Here is a 21,297-nt window from a genome sequence, read left to right on the forward strand (position 1 = left end):
GCCGTCAAGCTAGCTGTGGCTAACACACACATCCGGTCATGATTTTTCAAAATAAAAGAATTGCGTCAAAAAATAAAGCGTCTTTTTGTAAATTATAGCCAGAAAAGCAGTAATAGCAATACAGTTACTTAGCTGAATAAATTATATATGCTTTCTGTTTGTTTATTCACCATCAAACAACTCGGTTTTTATATTTTTTCCCACACAGGAAATGTGACTTCCGGTATGTAACGGCTAACATCTGCTGCCTTGACGACGCAGAAGCTTAAACGTCACTTCCACATGGCAAACGTAGACTTTCAGAACAAAGTTCTACAGTAAACAAAAATATTCCGTGTGGACTTATAGAATAAAAGTCCACATTTAACAGTCGCACACAGAAAATGAGTGCATTAGGAGTTTATCAGGAGGATTTATTCATTTATCTATTTTATTAATTTTATTTTTTAATCTTGAAATGCTCCTCAATAATTTCGTTTTTTAAACTTTGTTTTAAAATGACTAATAAATCTACCTTCTGCTTTTAAGTTTTGAGCATTATGAGTATGTTAAAAATGACATCTCACATTGGCAAAACTATCAGTACATAAACAGCTGTTTTATATTTTTTTGCATGTGTGTTTAAAATATTTGAAGCCAAAATTTGCCATGTCGTAGATTTAAACAATGTAATGTTTTTGAGACACAAAAGACATTGAAATCAGTGCCTCTTTTCACAAAAGTTTAAATCAGACCAAAATATTTGATTCTCAAATAAACTTATATAGTCATAGACATACTTTACCCTTTATTACTTACTCCCACTGTCCCACTGACAAGACAGTTGTAAAAAAAAAAAAAAAGTTTTTTGGGGGCCCCCCTGATATAACATCATACTTTGCAGCCAAATTGTATTCAAACCCACAGAACTTTAATAAATTATTATGTTCCTGTCGTACCAAACATGCCAGGCTAATTTGTTTCTTTTGGTCATTTAAATGGAAAGCTGTAGCCACAAAAACATCTTGGGTTTAAAATTTTCTCTCAGTGCAAACTAAACACAATGTAACTTCAAAGAAGAAGCTGATAAAATTTTTGTTATGAGGTTTAAGGACATAATTTACTGATGAGCCATCAGGCCCTTACAACCCAAATCTACAAATCTACAATCTCATGATGCTTCCTGTCAAGTTCACTCTCAGCTGAGCTTCACATCGATGTGACATCATGCATTTGGTAGGAGGACAAACTCCTGTCCCCGTTTTCTGGCTCCGGCAGACATCAGTGAATATTCACTAATAGAAATTGATCTGTGCCCAGAGCAAAATGGAAAACATAATCTGTTTTTTTCTCATTACTGTGCTCATACGCTGTGCTGTGCTGCTCTGCGTCCTTTAGATGGCAGTAGTGATCTTGTTAACAGGCTGGTGTGGATGATTAAAAGTGATTTCAAAGTGTTTGGAGGCAAACATCATCATTAAAAGTGGAATTTGTCACACAGGCACTTTTCTTTTGGATGTGACAGGAGTTTCACGCTGGAGCAGTTAATCACACTTCTTCTGCCAATCAATACCAACACTAGAGTGAAAGTAATAAAGGTTGATTTTGTTATTAAAGCGACTATTAGAGGCAGCTATGGCAGGTTTTCTGCTTAAATGAAACACAAAACTGAAAACATTGCCTGACCTAGTACATTCAGGGCCTTACGGAAGCCCCCCCATCCCAAAAAATACTATTATTTTTTACTTTTTTTTAGTAGTGATTACTTAAAATGACAAGAGTTTATGAGAAATCAACAGAAATAAACAACTTAACTGCACAGAGGCTGTGTCCTCGCCGCAGAGACCGCAGGTTCGAATTCGACCTGCAACCCTTTGCTGCATGTTGTCCCCCTCTGTCCCCCTTTCATGCTTAATCTGTCCTATAAAAGAAAAAGCAAGAGGCCAAAACAATCTTTAAAATAACAATAATAATGATGATGAAGATGATAATAATAATATTGAAAACATTAATAATAAATAAATTAATAAACAACTTAGCGAACAAAAAATGACAATAAATAACAGACGATGTTTTCTTCTTGTTTTTATGCCGCCTGATTGAAAATATGACATGATAAGCTTCTGTATCAACAGGAAATAAAACATTTTTATTGATCATTTGTGTATATGAAGTTATATAACAACAGTCAGAAAACTCCACGAGAGTGAATCACTACACAAAGTGAAACAAAACTGTAAAACACCTCGTCAAAAATGAAGGTATACACAGCAAATATAACTGTCGGCGGCTCGCCGTCACCGCGAGCGATATGGCAGGAAAAAACACCCCAAACAGTTCTACAAGATTACAGAGAAAATTTTCCACACACAAAATACTCAAGCAGGCAGTTGATATACACAAAGGCAACTAGGATCTTTCTACAGCATCAGATTCTAATACTTTACACAGCTTTGTTTTTGAAAGGTCAGCGTGGCTTTTTTTCAACAGCGCCACTGGAGAGAATCTGGAGTTCCTTGTCACACAGAGAGCTTGATCATTTTTACAAGAGGAGAATTTCGATTATGCATGCATACTTTGGTAGGAAATCGCAGTAAGAGGAGCATTGCGTTGCGCTGCAGGTAATGGCTTTGTGGTTCAGGGCTCAAACACATTTTTTACCAATGCATTTCCACGACTTCTAGGCAAATTTTAAAGACCCACATATTGTCTAAAACCACCATTGGTTTCTTATCTTTACTATATAATAGTTATTTTTTTATAATAAAAAAAAAATGAATTCAGAACTGAATATTTAAATATAACTTAGAGACTATTTCTATTTATTTCATCACCAGTTTTTCAAGAAAATATGTCTACAATTTTTGGCCACTTATTTCTGCTTTTTTGGGGGCAATTTTTACAGAAAAAGAACCTTTTTTAAAAGTTTTTAGTGATTTTATTACATTTTTATTATTTTATTTAAAATGAAAAAATGCTTTTTTTTAAAAGTTTTTTAGTGATTTTATTTTTAAAGAAAATATACGTTTTTCCTTTAAAAAATTTGAAGTGATTTTTTTTAAGAAAACATGCCTTCCAAACCTGCGGGCATGATTTCTTTAAACATCACTTAAAATGATTTTATCATCAGCCATTTAACACAGCCAGAAACTGTAACAGAAATTATCGTTGGATTTTCGCAATTCTGGCGGCCCTTGAATACATTGTGTTGTTATACAGCTTTATGAATCAAATTTCCATGACATCTCAGACTTTTCCAAAACTTTTCCAGGTTTTTCATGACCATGTGAACACTGGTGTTTTTTTCCCACACACACTGCAAATCCAATCTGCAATGCTGCCTCTTACTGAATTTCATCTATACATTTAAATTCAGATTTTTCTGTCAGCTTCAATCAGATAATTCTGTTCGTACAACCTTTTTGCTTAAATATCAAATTGTTTGGGCCATTTTTGCCTTTAACTTTTAATCCTTTTTTTTCATTTAAATCTGAAGCTGTACTGGAATTCATGAATCTACATATGTAAAACATGTCAAATAAAATAATCCCTTGGAGGGATTCGAAGTGCAGCTGTATTAAAGTATATTCAGTGATTTTGTAATGCAGACAAGGGAGATTTTACCACAAAGGGTTATGAAATAAATTCCTAATAGTTCAAAAAATATAAATAAAAGGGATATTTTTTTGTCTTTTACAACAAAAAGTGCAAAGTACATCTAATCTCACGATTAATCTACACCAACACGGTCCATACTGTACATTCAGAGTTTTCATCTCAAATATAAAAGGGGTCTTTTAAATCAACAGGGTAGTTAACAGATAAAAAAAATGAAATAATGAGGATGGAATATAGTATATGGATGATAGAGTGAAATCTGCGTATTCATGTCACTTTATATTTATTCTAGATATACATTTTTTGACACGATTATGTAAATATATACATGGCATTTTAAGGGGATATTTAAATGTAGAATCTCGTTTGGTATTTAACTAATACTCCCTGAAACGTCTGATGCTGGAACTGTGTGCAAGAAGAGAAAAAACCTGCGAAAAGGGAGGGAACCCTAAACAGAGGTCGGCAAGCTCGGACCTGTAATCTACGTGTGCTGTGTCCTAACCATTTCACTGGAAAGGAGAAACATCTCTCTGGACTGGAATCATCCTCAAGGGTTAGAATCTGTTGTTTTTTTCTCGGGCAACACCACCCACGGTAACACTATGGGATGAACATACAAGTATTGCACAGTGCTCAACAAAATGCTGTGTGAAGCAACTCGCTCAGGAAAACGTCTTTCCGGCCTTTTTTTCTCACCACGCGCACTCTCGTCCTCTCTTTCTTTCTTTGCGTGTAGAAGGGAAAATGGCATTTAACGCTACGACATCACTACAGAACAAACTGGTTTCGCTACCTACTGATAAGTCTACATCTCTAAGCACACACGGCAGTCACAGTGATACACAAAGCAGTCCTCAGAGACTCCTATGGAATGACAAGTAGCTTTTTCATAATAGTGCTATCAACTACACAATAACATTGAAAACATTTAGAAAGTCCTCCTGAAGTTCGAGTATATGCAAGAGGTTCCTCCAAGATAAGAGACTTCATGGTTTTCATGGATTAAAACTGATTCCTTTGCTAATTGGACCCGTAGTAAAGGACATGATGGACTAAATAGCCTACGCAGACCATTAACTTTACGGTTATTTCGCATTCTCTTGGTGTAATCCGGTGCCAACAAGAAAATAAAACTGATGTGTTGGCTAAAACGTGATTTGTCATCATTGCTTTCTTTATTTTTTAAGCCGATCAAACAGGCGGATTTCTAATCCCCCTGCAGGTGTCCTGAAATAAAGCCCAACAATCGTCCAAAGAATTGTTCCTAAAGAAGTAAACAAGCTAATTCAAAGACATCCAGTGCAAAACAGCAGCCACATAAAAGTTAAAATTGGCAGTAAAACATGGCTAGCTCTATTGTCACTGTGAGAAGGCAACGCAAAGCAAAGACTGCGATTCAGGGCACCATTGCAGCCAAAGACATTGTTCCCAATAAACCAAAAGCTACAACCACTAGCAAGTGGGAGTGTGCATGAAGAGAGGGTCTTTACACAAGTCACCTCTGGAAAATGGCAGTGTTTAGAAACTCGCTTCGCCTCCGTCAATATATTCACATACATTGACCAAAAGTTTACTCTCCTCTGATTGAAGGCAAGGGGATCGTTTCAGAAGAGACAGCCCCTGGTGTCAGTAGATCTCCCACCCCAATGTCCCAGCCTTTAGTAAAGATTGTAAAAAAAATCATGCAGTTTACGAAAAATAGTCAAGACGTTGAATTGCTCTAAAAATAGTCCTCTTAAAACCAGAGTCACGACTCTTTTTTTTTTTCTTTTTTCTTTTTTTAAACTCCCTTTCAAAGATCGGACCCCGGCCTAAATGCGAGATACTTCCAACAACGACAAGGCTGTTCAAAGTAAACAAAATATCGAGCTTAAGGACACAATGGCTACAGCTTGGTGCTTTTTTTTCACATGGGGTCTGTTTTGGAAGGGTTGAGAAATGAGTCTTGGTTTTCGGAGGCAATATTTTCTGGGTTTTCTTGGAAAAGGAAAAATGAGCCAGCATAAGTGAACAATGGCCTTTTAAACGAGGACCTATTTCACTTAAACTGCAAAACATGAAGAAAAAAAAAAAAGCGAACTGGTTTGCATTAACTATTGTTTCTGGTAACAGTGTGCATCAAGCTAAACACATAGGTCCTCTGATTGAGAAACAAGTACAAAAAGTCGTAAGAAATCATGTGCTTGTATAATTCCAGCAGCATAATTTTACCCTCAGAACCATAGTAGTTAATGGCCTTGTGTTTTGGAGTTTTGTGTGTATATATATTCATCTGTCTTTTCTGTGATGATCCTTTGCTGAACTTAAAGCCAGACATCGTCCTTTACAATGTGAATATATTTCCACTAGTGTCTTGCAGGTTGGATTTTTTTTTTAAATATCTGGAATGCAATAAGGTAATAAGGTAGAATTTTTAAATCCTGGGATATATAATATTGGCTTTCCTCTATATCTGCATTTACATAATTTAAAATAGAACATCTTATTAAAAACATCAAGATATACACAGATTAGGAAACGGGTAACAACATACAAACACATAAACTAGAAATCATTTTTGTCTGCATACTTATATATACAACTGGTACAATAAATTCTTTCAGTCATGCGCTATCTATACAGATCATATTGCTTAAAAGAAGGGGGCATTTGGTCGGGGCGGTTAAGGGCACGGAGATGGAAAAACAAGAAATCAGAGAGGAACAAAACAAACAGCGAGAAAAATAGAGAACCTGATAAAAAAAAAAAAAAAAAGCCGAGATGTCGCAGGAAATTTGAACAATTAGGACTGTTTGTGATATCAGGAGGTAAAGCTGGGGAAGGTAAGGGGGCGGGGGGGGTAACATGGATGGACCCATATATCACTGAGGTATTTACACATACTGGCTAAAGAGTACTACAAGGCAGGTGCTGAAAGGGCCCTGCCTATTTCTTGGTGGAGAGCTGAGCGTCCACCTCTTCCTCGGGCTTCAGCACGTGCCACTGGGCGATGGGTCTCCTTGGGTTGGCCAGCATGTCGGACCAGTGGCGCAGCTCCGTCCCTGAGCTGTTGAGGCCCACAAAGACCTTGCCGATGGCATCGTTCTTGCCGATCTTGTCATAGTCCAGAACAGTTATAACAACTTGCACTTTCTGTGAAGGGGAAGAGCGGGAGAGATGAGGGATCGTATACATAAATCACGGTGTCATCAGCATATAGGCGGTTAATGTTTATCTCTAAAAAAAGCCAGGTTTCCTTTAGTCAAACAATAAAAATCCACCATGTTGAGTTGGTGTCTGCTGAAAATAAGGTGTGATAAGTAGAGAGCTCAGAAATGCACTTTCTAGTGAGATTGGTCTTAATTTTATTGTTTGATTTTTGGCGTATTTAACTAGTTGTTTTTAACTGCCCGTCTTGTTTTTATTTTGTATTTTATCTTGTTTATTTGACTGTCTCTTTCTCTTTTAATGTTTTGAGGCACTTAAGAATTCTTGCTTAGAGAAGTGCTCTATCATCTTGTGTTGACAAAAATATTGGTTTATCAACACATTTAAATTCTGAATATTTGAAACTGTTTTACTACTCATTTTCACAGTATCACAACACTGATATCAGCTGCGCTTTCTCATCCTCTCCTCTTGTTAATGTTAACTACAACACAATAGACGTTCTGAGTTCCCTTACACAATTAATATGATCTGATAATGTATTGTGTCTTCTGTTCTTTTAGCTCATAGTTGTTGTTTATTCTGCATTGTATTTCCAACAGATCACCTATTAATCAGTGTTTGTCAAGTTTTATTTGGTGAAGTTCTTGAGGCTGGGCTAACGCAAGCAGCTGCTGTTTAAGACTGAAAACCAACCAACAACACAAATCCCTGTGCAGATGAGAAATTTCCCAAGAAAGATTTTTTTTAAAATCCAAATGAACTAAGAACCAATGTTGGGACTCAACAGGTTGGGTTAGGCTTGCACAAATAAATACAAATAATTTTCAGACTGGGGTTGGTTTTGGCTTAAAAATAGCCTAAATATGACCGACTGACTGTCTGTTCTGGGCTACTTTTTGTTCAGTGTTGGCGTTTGTTATTTACGTGACACATGAACGGTATATATTTATGGAAGTTAATGTTACATGAATGGAGGAACGTTAAACAAACTGTCATCACTGAATGTTTCCAAAAGCTCAGTGTACTTGTCTGGGACGTTCAGACCAATCCAACTAGCAGCAGGCGGGAACAAAAACATTGGTGTTGTTCGGAGAACCATTGAATAGTGGAGGATAATGTTGAGGCCAACGACAGTGGATGCTATCAGCTTCCTCCACGATAACTCCAAATAAACTCTCATTAAGATAACACCATTAAATTTCAAGAGGAGTTCAGATTTTGTTATTTAAAGCTGCTGATGACAGTGCGTAATGTGTGTGCATGTGTGACGTGTGTGTCTTTTGATGATCGTTTAAAGAACTGTGATATGTGTAATCACAGTATACAGGAAAGCTGTAACCACGGTAACAACAACAGTGTGACAAGGTCAAACTCAGCTATTCAGTAACTTTATATTAACTGCGTTGAGCTCCAGCCAGATTTGGAAGGAAACGTGTGGCCCGAGAAGCAGCCCAACACTGCTGAGCACAATATGACCCATCAGTTATTGTAGAGTAGAAAAACAAAATGTTTGCATTTATGCATTGAGCTATCTGGAACAGTTTCTGGTTGATATTATTACAGTAATACAGAGAACGAGGTGCTCCTTCAGACATTAATGTTGATTAACAGTAAGTGACACTCCAGACCGGGCCTCGGTTATTTCCAGAGCCAAACACAGCAGAATGTCTGATTACTCAGAGGTCTAAGACTCAGACTCGGCATGTGTTTATTCAGAGGGACACTGCAGAGAGGAGTGACCTGGACATCAATCTCTGGCAGAGAATATGAATTAGTGCACAAAGAGCCCTGATTAAGTTTCGATCCACTGGCACACGGAGACGAGGATACTGCCACCTGCATGAGCTCAGAGCCGCTGTTGTTAAAGAGCATGCCTAATACGCCATGTAATGAAATACTGAGGAAGGTTCCCAGATGGCTGGTTGGGGTTAGTTAGTCTTTAAAGGGACAGTTCACCTTCAAATTGCTAATTGAATAACAGCTTTCTTTGACTGGAAATTAGCAGGCTCTTTTGTTAATAATCACCAACCGGTCAGTATTGCTTTATTGATTTTGTTGTCCTTGCTGTGGTTGATTTACCAATAACACTCACATTACGGACCATCATTCAATTCATCAACAGCTCAACATTTAAGGAAATAAGCCTGTTAGATATATATCTTCTTCTAGAGGGAAATGTATAGCTTGAATTTAATTTAATGTCATGAAAAACAATTTATCCATCTGCCTAACACCTCTTTGTTGTGGGTTGCCAATCAGACTGCACACGTTTAAGTATGTTTGCATTTGCATATCAATTACTAACCCAGTTTCTCCTTAAATAAAAAAAAAATCTCACATTCCTCCATGGTGGGAGAATCCAAAAAAGGACATTCTTGATGAATTAAGGTACATAAAACAAAACTTTATTAAAACATCCACTTACAAACTTTCACAAAACTCATGCAGTATAATCTAAGTCTTATTTATCCAGCCGTATGCTCAGTACTCCCCAGACACATGCATTTTTGCAAAAACATTACAATTTAAAACACATCACTACAAACAGTCTCGTGTACAGTTGAGTAGCGTGCCTGTGCACATACATGTGTTTAAACTTTGCTTTAGCAGAGCTCAAACACAGTAACATGCACAGGCGTGCTACTCGTAGGTGGAAGGGCTTCAAATAGTAAGGTTTTAGCAAAAATGCATGTTTGAAAAGAGCATACGAATGGATAAATGGAACTTGCGTTATACTGCTGGAGTTGTGTGAGAGTTTGTTAACAGATGTTTTGATATAGTTTTGCTGTTATTATTAAAGACGGGCCCCTATGATTTCAATTCATAAAGACTAGTTGTCTTTTGGGAGTCCTTGATCACTGTAAAGGTACGCCAGAAAAATAAAGATTTTTTTCTCATGAATTAAACACAACATGCAGTGAGTAAGCCATATACATATGCTCTTTGGTGTGAAGTACTCTTTGAACTCTATTTTTTAAAATTTTTTCTAAATTACATTAAAAGAATAATTTGTTTTCAACCTTTCGGTGTTTGGTGTATCATGGGCTACAGTTTTATTAAGTGTATTTTACAGATGATCTAATAACTGATGTGAATGAATGAAAGACCTAATACCAGGAGAGACGTTTCACAGCCTATATTTGCTGTTTAGAGGGAAAAGTGATCATATAAGATAGATACAATCTAAAATAAATGAATCTAAATTTTGTCACTTAGTGCTGTAAAGCTTATATAATAACGACTGAAACTACCTTAGTCACATTTCATGTTTTAAATGCCGTTCAATACACCTAATCAATGACAAATTTTTGATTAAATCAGCGCCGCTAATAATTGTTTAACGTGGCTCTTAATGATGAGATAAGAATGTAAATCTAGCCAACATATTGGCATCAGCAGCACTAAATAAGAGCTTGATTTGGAGGGGGTTGATTGGGATCAGCACAGTTTAAATTGAATTTGAGGCTCATGGACCCAAACCCGTGATTTGTGAGCTGTGACAGGCTTAATCAATTTGACTCAATTACTGTCTTGCCTGAAGAGATGATGTTCATTGCTATTCCTTTCTGGCACTGTTTGTGCATCCTTCACTCTTCATAATGATCTGCAAAAATACTCGTGCTTTACTTCTTCTTTGACTTGAATATACTGCTGCGCTTAAATTACTGTAAGACATGTAACTGAGATTTGCACTACAGGCAATAAGAAGCGCACAGAATAACATCCACAGAGGAGTCGGCTTGTCAAATTACGAAACCAAGGCTGATTTAAACTGAAGTGCCTTTGATTAAACTGTTATGATGAAAAGCCTCTAAAGTGATTATTTGGTAAATGAGCTTCCACTTATCAATTGTTTCTATGCAAACAAACGCTTCTCACAGTACAATTTGTCTAGTATCTCACATTATTGTTTGATAATGGATATTTTATAGTGTTGTGTGAATGGATGAGTTTGTACCTGGATTTGTTCAAACGGGACTTCAAAGCTAAAGGACTCGTTGTAGTAAGGGTTGAGGGTGTTCTTCTTGATTGTCGTCTTCTTCTTCTTCAGTCTCTTGCCGTTTTGCATCAGGTGGATCTTCACATATGGATCTAGAGAGAAAAAAATAAAGAATATGATTTTATATAAATTTTTAGCTGTGACCTGCAGCTTTATAGGTCGCTCTGTTGGTCGGTGGGCGCACAAAATTTCTCCACCCTTTGGCAGCCACAGTTTCTGCCCTCGCAAGCTGAAATTTGGCATGAAGGTCGTGTGTGTGTGTGTGTGTGTGTGTGTGTGTGTGTGTGTGTGTGTGAAAGAATAAGATATACTGAATGTTTATAGAAAATCTATAGAATATACAACATAAAGAATACACTACAAGACACTTTAATATACTAAGATAAAAATACAAAGCAAATACTAAAAAAATATACTTTAAAAATAACATAAAAGAGTGTGCAGACCCCAAACCCCAAATTTATAGAGTACATAGAGTAGCTTTCACTATTTCAGTGTGTTTTTAAGTTATTAAAAAGTCAGTTAATCACTTTTTTCATACATTGAATTTAGTTTGAAGTTTTAAGACTGTTTTTGGCAAAAATTAGGATTAGCATTATCTCAGATAACTATTAACTATAAATGCAAAAAAAAGCTAGCGGATGGAGTTAGAGATCTCAACCTTCTCGTCCAAATATGGACACTTCTGGCTCCCAAAATCCAAGATGGCAAAGGCCAAAATGCCAAACTCAAGGTTTCAAAACTGAAGTCCAAAGACCAGTGGGAGATGCCATGGTTTCTACAGCCATTATGTTTCAGTTCAGCTTTTGGTTTATCAGAGGTTTTTAAACTAAAACAATGAGGTGGATGATGTAAAACCTCTGTAGAGCCGAGGGGAACTGCAGTCAGGTGATAATCCTAAAATGTGTCCATTGTAGTTAATATAAAAAATTGACTGTAGCAGCTTTACACAAACGTTACAAACTACACTACCGACATCTTCAATAGAGTAACAAGTGGTGGGCAGTGGTTATAAATAAAGCATGGCCATGAGAGTGTGTGTGTTTACATCACTCAGCTGACCTTCCCAACTCAAGAACCTCATTTCCTTCTGTCCGAACGCCCTCTCAAGTGGCATCCAAGCGGCCTGCTTCATCCGTCCTCATCCACTCTTTGGCAATCAGGTGGATTGTGTGACGGGAAACAGCAAACCGCCCGTTGCTTTTGTCTATGGTGTGACGCTACTCCTCCTGTTTGTTTACATACTCTAAATTGTCATGAAAAGTAAATTGGAGACGAGAAGAGTTGACGTCTTTGTTTGGGCTCAGAGGGAAAAACTGACGCGAGGGTGGGCAGCAATCAGCTCTTCATGTTGTGAAAGAAATACCAGTTTTTGGGCTTTAATTGGACCATTATAGGGACGAGGTGAGGCTGTTCAGTTCGCAAAAAGACATCCTAATCAGTTCAAAACACGGGCAGCTGAAGAATGTAATAAGTTCTGCTGTAATTTTCAGAGGCATAAAAAAGATCCAAAAGAAAAATGAGGATTCAATAATTATTGTGGTTTAAAGAATACGCAGTCTTCCTATTTCACCACAATTTTCCTGTCTTAATACAAGCTATTGCTGAAGTCAGTTGGTCTTTATTAATTTAGAAAGTTACAAATGTACAATGTTACGCATCTGTTACACAATACAGAGGAGGAAAAGACATTATTTAACTGTTGATCAGAGCAAATAAAAACCTTACGAGAAATGTGGACTTCATGCAGTGCTCTGATTTGTTCATGTACAAGAGAAACCAGATTTCTGTAGCCGAGGTGATAATAAAGTAGATATCTTGGCCGCATATGGGTCATTGGGATTTACATTAGCGCACATATAAACATGAATGAAGTATGTAACAGTCCACTGTCTCTCGTCTGCACGACAGCCATGGAGCACGGCAGAGACGGCGTGGTCCAGCCCCAACGCGAGCCCTCTGACTCTGGCTGCGTTCGTAAATCCAATCTGACGCTCAGCGCTAAAATGAGACAGCTCTCAGCAGCCACGGAGCGCTCTATTTCTCCATGAATTAACGAACTGTTAACTTCATTACACAATAACGCCTTTGGACGCTTTACTGCTTGAATTTTCGGTTGGCTTTATCCATATGACGTGATATGGTTCGGGGATAACCACGGCCAAATCCAGCCACCTTCAGGTCACTGAAAAAATTTAAATGACAATATTTCATGAGGCTAATGTCTGACAATTTTTAATGCTTCTTCTTTGCATGTAAGACCCTAAATGACATATTAATAAAGCTTTTGGTGATGTGGGTTACTAATAAATGCTCTATAACCTTTGTGGTCGTATGGGTTGGAGGACTTGTTTTTTGGGTGTGTGTATCAGCCTCCACTCATCCCCACTGCAGATCAGTGGCTTTCTACAATTGCTTCTTGCAAATTTATTCTCATTAACATTCAATACTGCAAAAACAGACTTCTCTCACTATAAATAAATCAATACAGATGAAAATAAACAAACACATGAAACAGAGTGACATTTGCAGTGTGGAAATGTCGACCAGATTGTTGCAAATTCTGGTTCTGCGTGTCAAAATTGCATAATGACGCTAAATGATCTCTGATCTCGGCTCACAATCACGACGACTATACACGCTATAGGGGAGGATTTATTGAATCCACTCTGTGTCATTTATCATTTACGACAACACGCTGCTTGAGAAAGACAAAAACAAATAACCGCAATAATCTCAGAGATGCTAATGAGGTAGTCCCTCGCCCGAGGCTAACAACATCCCCCCTAACTACTGAACCTCAGAGCTGTGCATCAGAATGAGTAAGGAGTACGACTTTGGATCAGCGCTTATAATTAGTTGTTGAAACACTGCTTGCTCTGATAATCTGGTTTTATCTCTGGATCCCATGTGCACAAAGTCTTTATAGCGTTTCATGTTTTTTGATGTGTGGGCGACACTGGAAAGTATCTCTGTTTTTAGCTGGAACATTGTGGGGTTTCTAGCAAATACTGAACAAGCTTAGCTCCCTTAATCTTTTATCCAATTTGGGGGGATAAGGACCTGATTGCAGACTTGCGGGCTCGACCACGGCGGCTGACATGAATATATAGAGAAAAGCACACAAACAGAGTAAGAGGGAGAAAAGCAGGGAGAATAAATAGATGACAGAGACATGAGTGAAAAGGTAACAGGCTCCTAATAGAGTGGGTGGCCATTATTACTCTCCTGCTGAGAAGAGCTGGAGTGCTGGGATGAGAAAAACACTGGATGAGGGTTTTGTGTTCGTGTTATCATAATAAATCCAACAGTATCTCTCCAGCCTCGACTAGATGGTTTCAAACAGCAGTGTGAACTCCTTATGCACTGCTTTTATCCATCAAATCAGTGTCTCAGAGTCAAAATTTACATGACAAAGCTTTAAAGTTTGGAAATTTGGTCAACTTTAGTTAAAATCTTACAGTTGTCAGTGTTATAACGCAGAGTTTTCTGCACTGAACTCGCACACAATCAGTTGCCATTACTGTCACATTTAACCGCCCTTGGATTATGTGCATGAATGGAGTTTCTGCAGGTTTTCTTTGTTTGATCAGCCACAGGGCGGCTTTCATCACTCATAGAAACTGCTCTCTTCTTTTTTTTCCTGCTCATTTCAAACTGATCTAAGCGTAGGCAGACCTCGTTCTCATCTAGTTCACAAAGGTCTGATGAAAGTCAAGCACAAAAGCTGAGAAATGGTAAAGGGCAATAAGGGTCTAGACAAAGGACCTGTGAGATTTCTGCTTGCTGAATTAGGGGGAAAAAAGACAATTTTAGAGGACCAGGAATAGCAGTCACATTTTATGTCGTTTTTACGCTTAACCGGCCCAATCAGTTACTGTTGCTGCCTATCAAGCTTCCCATTCTCACACGACACATATGCAGTTTACAAGGATAACAGTGGCATTTTTTAAACAATGGGTCCTCGATTTCAGACAGATGAAGACAATAGCAGGCTTCTCATTTACAGCCAACAACTACTGATTTCACTGACTACAATGACAACCATCGCTGACAGATATATTTAGCTATATAAAGCTATATCTAGTTATTATTAGCATCCTGAGATAAAGACTCCATCTCGAACTGATTCATGTTTTCTAATGTAATGTAATTTTATTTAGGCAGAGGCACTGCACAATAAAACGTTAACCTTATATAAAACAAGGATGCATTGTTCCAGGTTTTAGCAAAATTGCTATTTTCCACCCGTAGTCCCTGGGCAGGTGGAACAATCAATTAATGACAGAATTTGATGTAAATAAAGTGCAAAACACCACGTCAACAATATCATCACTATATCACACGCCTAGTCACGATAATTCACAAATTTGTGCAAAACTGCAGCAAAAAAATGTATCAGGGCAGTCATTCCCAGATCCTAAAATGCACTACCGCCACCGGCTGGTGCAGAGAGTTATTTCCACTTATGCAGGTGCAGAAGGCACATGCTGACTGTCTGTTAGTTGTAGTCTTTGCAGTGAGGCGACCCAACATGCTATAGGGGTTTGCTATAGATACAATTTAAACAAAAACAGACTGACGTACAAATTAACTCCTTGTACTGGGTATGCTTCTTGAAAGTTTGAGACTCAAATCATCAGTCGAAGACCTCTCAATCAACCGAGATTGCCTCTTCTGCAGTGTACTTCTTATGATGATTTGGGCCCCTGATTTTACTGCAGAGTGACAGCTCTTGACTTTCACGGTACTTTTTAGTACAAGGAGCTGCGGACATGCAGGCGGCGACACAGAGGAGAGACGAGGAGAGACGTTCTGCTTAGAAGTGATGAGATTACAGCTCACAGCGAGTTAATACGCTGCTGTCTCTGGATTTTGTTTCAGATCTAGTGTCAGCAGAAAATGTTGTTGCACGTTTACAACCAGTTGTTAGCGCCATTAGCTTGGTTACTATATGACTATATGAATGCCGCTGTCACTGACTCAACATCCCACAGAGCCTGTTCAAACTTTAAAACTCCGCATGGAAAACAAAATGAATTTCCAAACATTCGTATTGAACAGCCAAATCAGATTCAAATGTCATAATTCTGTGTCAAGCACAGCACTAACTTACACTTCTGCGTTTTCTTCCTTTTTTTTTAAGAGACACCACTCTCCCAACTTTAAGCATGGATGTATAAAAAGAACTGGATACAGCATGAATGCAGGGTCCTGTTCAGTCCTATGAAAGTTGCTGAGTGGCACATGAAGCCAAAAAAGTGTATTTTCCAGGGCTTATAGGACAACTGTGCCTTACTATAATTGGACAACCACCATTCTGTGAAAGCGTGGAGCAAAATGTCGACTGTAATGACATATATCAGTGCATACAGCTGTATATGCTGAATTACAGCTACATGTTGAGCACATGTCATGTATCCTCTCATAACTGCCTGAATAAACACAATGCAGCAGCTGAATGGGATTATGCAAGATAACCCTTTCTTATATTGAAAAAAAAAAAGAAAACACACCTGTGGCACCACATCACTGCTATCCAGACGCTGCTTATCTCTCTGGCCGCCAGATGAGAGTTTGGCATTATTGAGTTCTGGGAGGCTCGGCGTACCTCATATCCGGCCCATTTTAGCGTCTTATCCCAGACGGATGTAATCTGTCCCATTTCATGGATGAATGGCAGCGTTCCTGATGCAACAGCGCATCCTCACATATGTGTACAGCAAAGAGGCTCGACTTCGCTATCCTGAGGGTTACTCATCTGACTCCTGGATCTCGGCCATGGTTTTATGAGGCGATGCACTATCAGCGGCCCATACATTTCCGCCAGGAGGCTAGAAACAGGTGATGAGAGCCAAATCGGAGTTCAGCAGAGCTCCTAAAGCTGTCTAATTTTACAGTGGTTACTTACAGTTTGTGTTTCAAGCTGTGAGTAATCGCCAGCTGTGACTCATTCGGATTATTTCGGTGAGGGTAATGTCTCTCACAGTCGAAACTTCACTACTATTTTTTTATGCACAAAACCAAACAAAAGAATTTCCTCCTCAAATGTTTCCGTGTTCATCGAGTGTGGCCGCTGCGGGCGCTGGCAGGGTTGTGCCAAATGAACACCAATACAAGCAGGGTTAAATATAGCCCGCCTGTCATCTTAGCTTTCCTCCCATCATTTTGGATTTGCCATGGGCGGCTGAATCCAGGGGTGACTGTCAGTTTGGTTTTACACACTCGCCTCAGTGGTGAGTGGCACACATAGCACACTAACACAAGCGTTTACAGTGAAAGTCTGAGGCGCAGACCCACATGAAACCGCCTTCACAAAGATCTTTGTGATATTGTGTTTTAGCCTCGTTTCTCATTCTCCAAATTCGAACATATTGAATCAGACAAATGAACATATTGACCAAATACCTCGATATTGATACTGTGACGATATTGTAAGGTTAATTTTTGGTCCTTTACAAACTATTTACATAATGAGATTTTGGATTAACAGTCATCAGTAATGTGGATATAATGACGAGTGGATAAAGGAAAATAACTGAACAGTTGGAACAGTCTGGTAAAAAGCAATATTTCACTAATATTCCTGTTTAAATGCAGCTTTGCAAACTCCAATTAATGTGCTCTAACATGTCATTTATGACCTCAAAATATGAAAAAGTGGAACAGTTGGAGCTGCTTGTGCCACTTTGCTTGTAATGCATCAAAACAAAAATCAATACAAATCTAAAATCCGTTGATATTCACGTCTTCCATAATTTTTAAAAGTCGGTTTGTTTCTCTTTATGACCAGAAATGAGGGCTTCTCTTTTGGGCATGCATTTCTACCGCAGTCCTGCAAAACTGTTGGCAAAGTGATTTGTGTACAACGCACACAGCAGATTTATACAGGCAGGACGCAACATGATGCTAACTGTGTTAAAAACCCCAACTGAGACCAATATGTCTAAAAAATGCCCCTAAAACCTAAATAATTCCAGCATATCTCAGACGGAAAATGCTAAAGTAAAAAAAGGTCTTATTTGGAATATCCAAATGAAATATGCTGTTTACATGATCCGTATCAAATACAAAATTATGTAATATTCATAAATTTAGTCTGCATGTCAGTGTAGTCACTGTGCCTTTGCTGCTTTTACTCAAGTAAATGATCTGAACACTTCTTCCATCACTGGAAGAAATCGACACTGATAAAATAACTTTTGGATTCTCTAATCACTTTCAGATTGCCTCCTCCTCTCTGGTCGCGTTCATCATCTTAATGATTCCTCTGTCCCGCTGCTTTACTGACTGAAAGAAAAGCTTTCACTCCGAACATCCAGAGGAACAAAACAAATAACCTCCAAGCCGAGAGGCTGGATGGGGAGCTGGAGCACCGGGTCGGGGCAGCTCGGCTTCATTACCGCCGACACCGGCGCCTGTGTGCTTTCATAACCTCCCCCACTGAGGGCCATTACCTGGTTATGTGCCGCCTCACAGCCCTCTGGGAAGTCTTCAGAGGTACAAAGAAGGTGGGACAAAACACTTTTGCTGCCACCACCTCTGTAAACCGTCACATCCTCATTCTGAGTCGCTTCCAGACACTTAGTCTTTGTGTCCGACACAATTTTGAGTCTGACTCACATTTGATGCCATGCCAGGGATACACTAGAGTAGCTTCAAATACTATGAAATGCTCCACTATAAACAGACAATAAGTGAGACTGTCACTGCCCCTCGGCACAGAGAAACACGACACTTCTGTGGGAGGTTCAAAGAGTTGTCTGCTGCTGCAATTACTATCTTTTATAAGTCACTTTCTAGTCTTTAGTCTGTTTTGCAGACTGTTAAACGCACCACCCACTAGAGACACAAGATTCTTTGAAATCTGATTGTCTACAACTCAACTTAATGGATATGTATTGTAACTAGACTTCGCTGTGGTGTCGGCTACAGCGGAGAGAGGAAATCAACTTGTCTGCAACGAGGCTGGGATTATTTTGAGACGACAGCTAAAGAGCATGGTGCGCAGTACATCACCGTACTTAAACAGCAACAATCCTGCGAGGGGAAAAAAAATCAGCTGTACTTTAAGAATAATATTCTTTTTAGTTTTTGAGAGAAACACAGCGTGGATGTAGATTTGGAGGCATGAGGAGCCAATCAAAAGAATTATTTCTGATTATACATTGGTTAATGGTAATTCCCACATCTTCCTCTGTGAGCCATAATTAGGCATGGTAAACAGGATGACAATAGAGGAGAAGGCCGATCACAGGCCATCAATTACTTGTCCTCCTCCTTAAGCTCTGGCTGAGACGCCCTGTGGATGGAGCTAATTATTGTTATTTGCAGACCTGCCCATTATTTCATCCATCTGCTGCACTTTTAAGTCCATTTTCGGAGCACAAAAAGCAGCCACAACTAACAAAGAAAAAACAAAAACTGCAATCTGGAGCAGTGGTTCCCAACTGGTCCAGCCACTGGGTCCAGATTTCTCCTTAGTCATTACTTCAAAGTCTGCACATTACAGAAATTATAGCATATTTAATTTTATTTCACAAACTGTAAATAATGTGAGCTTAAAACCAAATGAAATAAAACATACTGCAATAATAAATTGCAATTAATTAAAACCAGGGGCATTTCTATGTTCGAGGACAATGGGGGCTTAGCCTGGACCTCTGTAGGGAAAAAAACTGCCATATTTTTTAAAAAGAAAACATGCCTTCCACATCCACGTTTTTCTTTTTTTTCTTCAGAATTTTGGGCGATTTTTAGAAACTTGGCAACATCTTTTTTCTCCAACATTCTGGTGATATTTTAAAAAAAAATGCAATAATTTATTTTTTCTTTCAAATGTTTTTGGTAATTTTAAAACTTTTTGACAATTTTCTTTTTCTCTAGAGATTTTTGCAGATTTTTTTTAAATCACTAAAAATTTGCGGTTATTTGAAGAACATATAGAAAGTAAACATGCCTTCCAAATCCGTTGGCCCACCCCAACAAAAATCACCAAAAATTACACCATTTATCAAAGCCAGAAACTGCAAAAATAAAAATTATCTGTGGATTTTCACAAACCTGACAGTCCTTTAACACATTATGTGGGACAAACACCTCATGCATTTTCCCCAAATCACTCCGGGAGCCTTCAGGAAAAATATTTGTAGCTTTATTCACATGAATAAAGGACAGTCCCTTATTCTTATTATTGGAGAAAAAAATACTAACATCAGGGCAATGAAATAGCTACTGTTCTCAAAAAAAGAAAAAAAAACTCCTTCTCTCACTCTAGAGCAAGAAACCGCAAAACAAAATAAAAGCTCTTTGCTGAAAATTCACAGTAATTCAAAATAAAGTCCATTCAGATTGCATCCTGTGACCCACTTGTGTACCACAACCCTCCAGTTGGGAACCACTGGATCTAGTGTATATTCTGGTTGTGTGTAATTAGAAACTGTGCCATTACTGCATGCTAATAATTCACCCTGGAGCTGACGGACCAGCGCACACAGATAAAACATGCTCCAATTAAATGTGACGTACAGTATGTGGTGTCAAACTGTCTGGCTTCCCTGCTATTCCTCTTCTCTGTTAGGGAGAAATCTGGCCTTCAAAGTGAACAGATTAACACCTTTTTTCATACTGGCTGGTCGATGTGGCTGACAGTCCCACGATGCAAATGGGCACAGGTGAGTGCTAATGCCAGTCACATAAAATGGCAGCAGAGGAGGGGATTTTTTTTCTCTGCCAAATGGCTGCGTGCGCTGGTCTGATAGATGAAAGGGAGCTGTGGGCTTTTAATGTGCGCTGTGTTACTGTACTGCAGGATGTTTAGGCTTATATGGAGAGACCGGGCTGTCAGGCAGAAAGCAAGTGGACCCAGGTGTATGGTAATTGCAGCAGAAAGAGTCGAGGTGGGAGGGAAGTGCACAACGGGGGAATTTAAAATGATACCGCTGAAGAAAGTCAAAGGCGAGGCAGCGGCAGGGAGAAGGGGGCAGCTTGTTGTGTATCTGAGTGCGTGCATGTGAGTGTGTCTCATATAATCAAAATGTAGCAATGGAATATGGCGCAATGTGCTTTTATCAGGTCAAATTAAATCAAATCAATTTATTCGTGGGGCACGTTTAAAGCCAACATGCAGACCACAGTGCCTTAGAGCAAGATGAAGATTACAATAAAAAATAGTAATACAGACAGAACTGTGTAACTGATCAGCAGGTTTTTGGCTTTTGTGCTGGCTCATAATACATAAAAAAAAACGCAAAAGTGGAGGAAAGAGACGGCCGTGATGCCAGGGGAACTTTTTCACATGGTCTAAAACAGTTAAATATTCAGCCATGACATTAAAAGTCTAGAGTAAGTACTACAACACAACAAACCTCTCTCCAACTCTCCCTAAAGTTCACTCACATTCACTGTTTTCATCCTGAAACAAGTCACATCTCGAGAGATTTCTCGTTGGTTAGACATAGACACAAAACATACTGGAACAAGCGAATGATAAGAAAAAAGTGTTGAATTTCTCTGTACACTCCTTTCCGTAATGGTGCAAGATGCAA

General features: G+C 38.6%; 1 protein-coding gene across 4 annotated transcripts in view; it reads right to left on the reverse strand.

The window, feature by feature from the left end:
- Positions 1–3,152: 3,152 nt before the first annotated feature.
- syt1a (synaptotagmin Ia) overlaps positions 3,153–21,297 on the reverse strand; it is a 206,842-nt gene continuing 188,697 nt past the window's right edge. For all 4 annotated transcript variants that reach the window (XM_042511372.1, XM_042511371.1, XM_042511373.1 and 1 more), the window contains 2 exons: positions 10,709–10,842; positions 3,153–6,732 (listed from right to left, as the gene is read on the reverse strand). In XM_042511372.1, coding sequence (XP_042367306.1) covers positions 6,526–6,732; positions 10,709–10,842 — 341 coding nt within the window. In that variant the 3' untranslated portion in view covers positions 3,153–6,525. The remainder of the gene's footprint in view (positions 6,733–10,708; positions 10,843–21,297) is intronic.

This window comes from Plectropomus leopardus, chromosome 22 (genome assembly GCF_008729295.1).
Source record: "Plectropomus leopardus isolate mb chromosome 22, YSFRI_Pleo_2.0, whole genome shotgun sequence".
Classification (NCBI taxonomy): Eukaryota; Metazoa; Chordata; class Actinopteri; order Perciformes; family Serranidae; genus Plectropomus; species Plectropomus leopardus.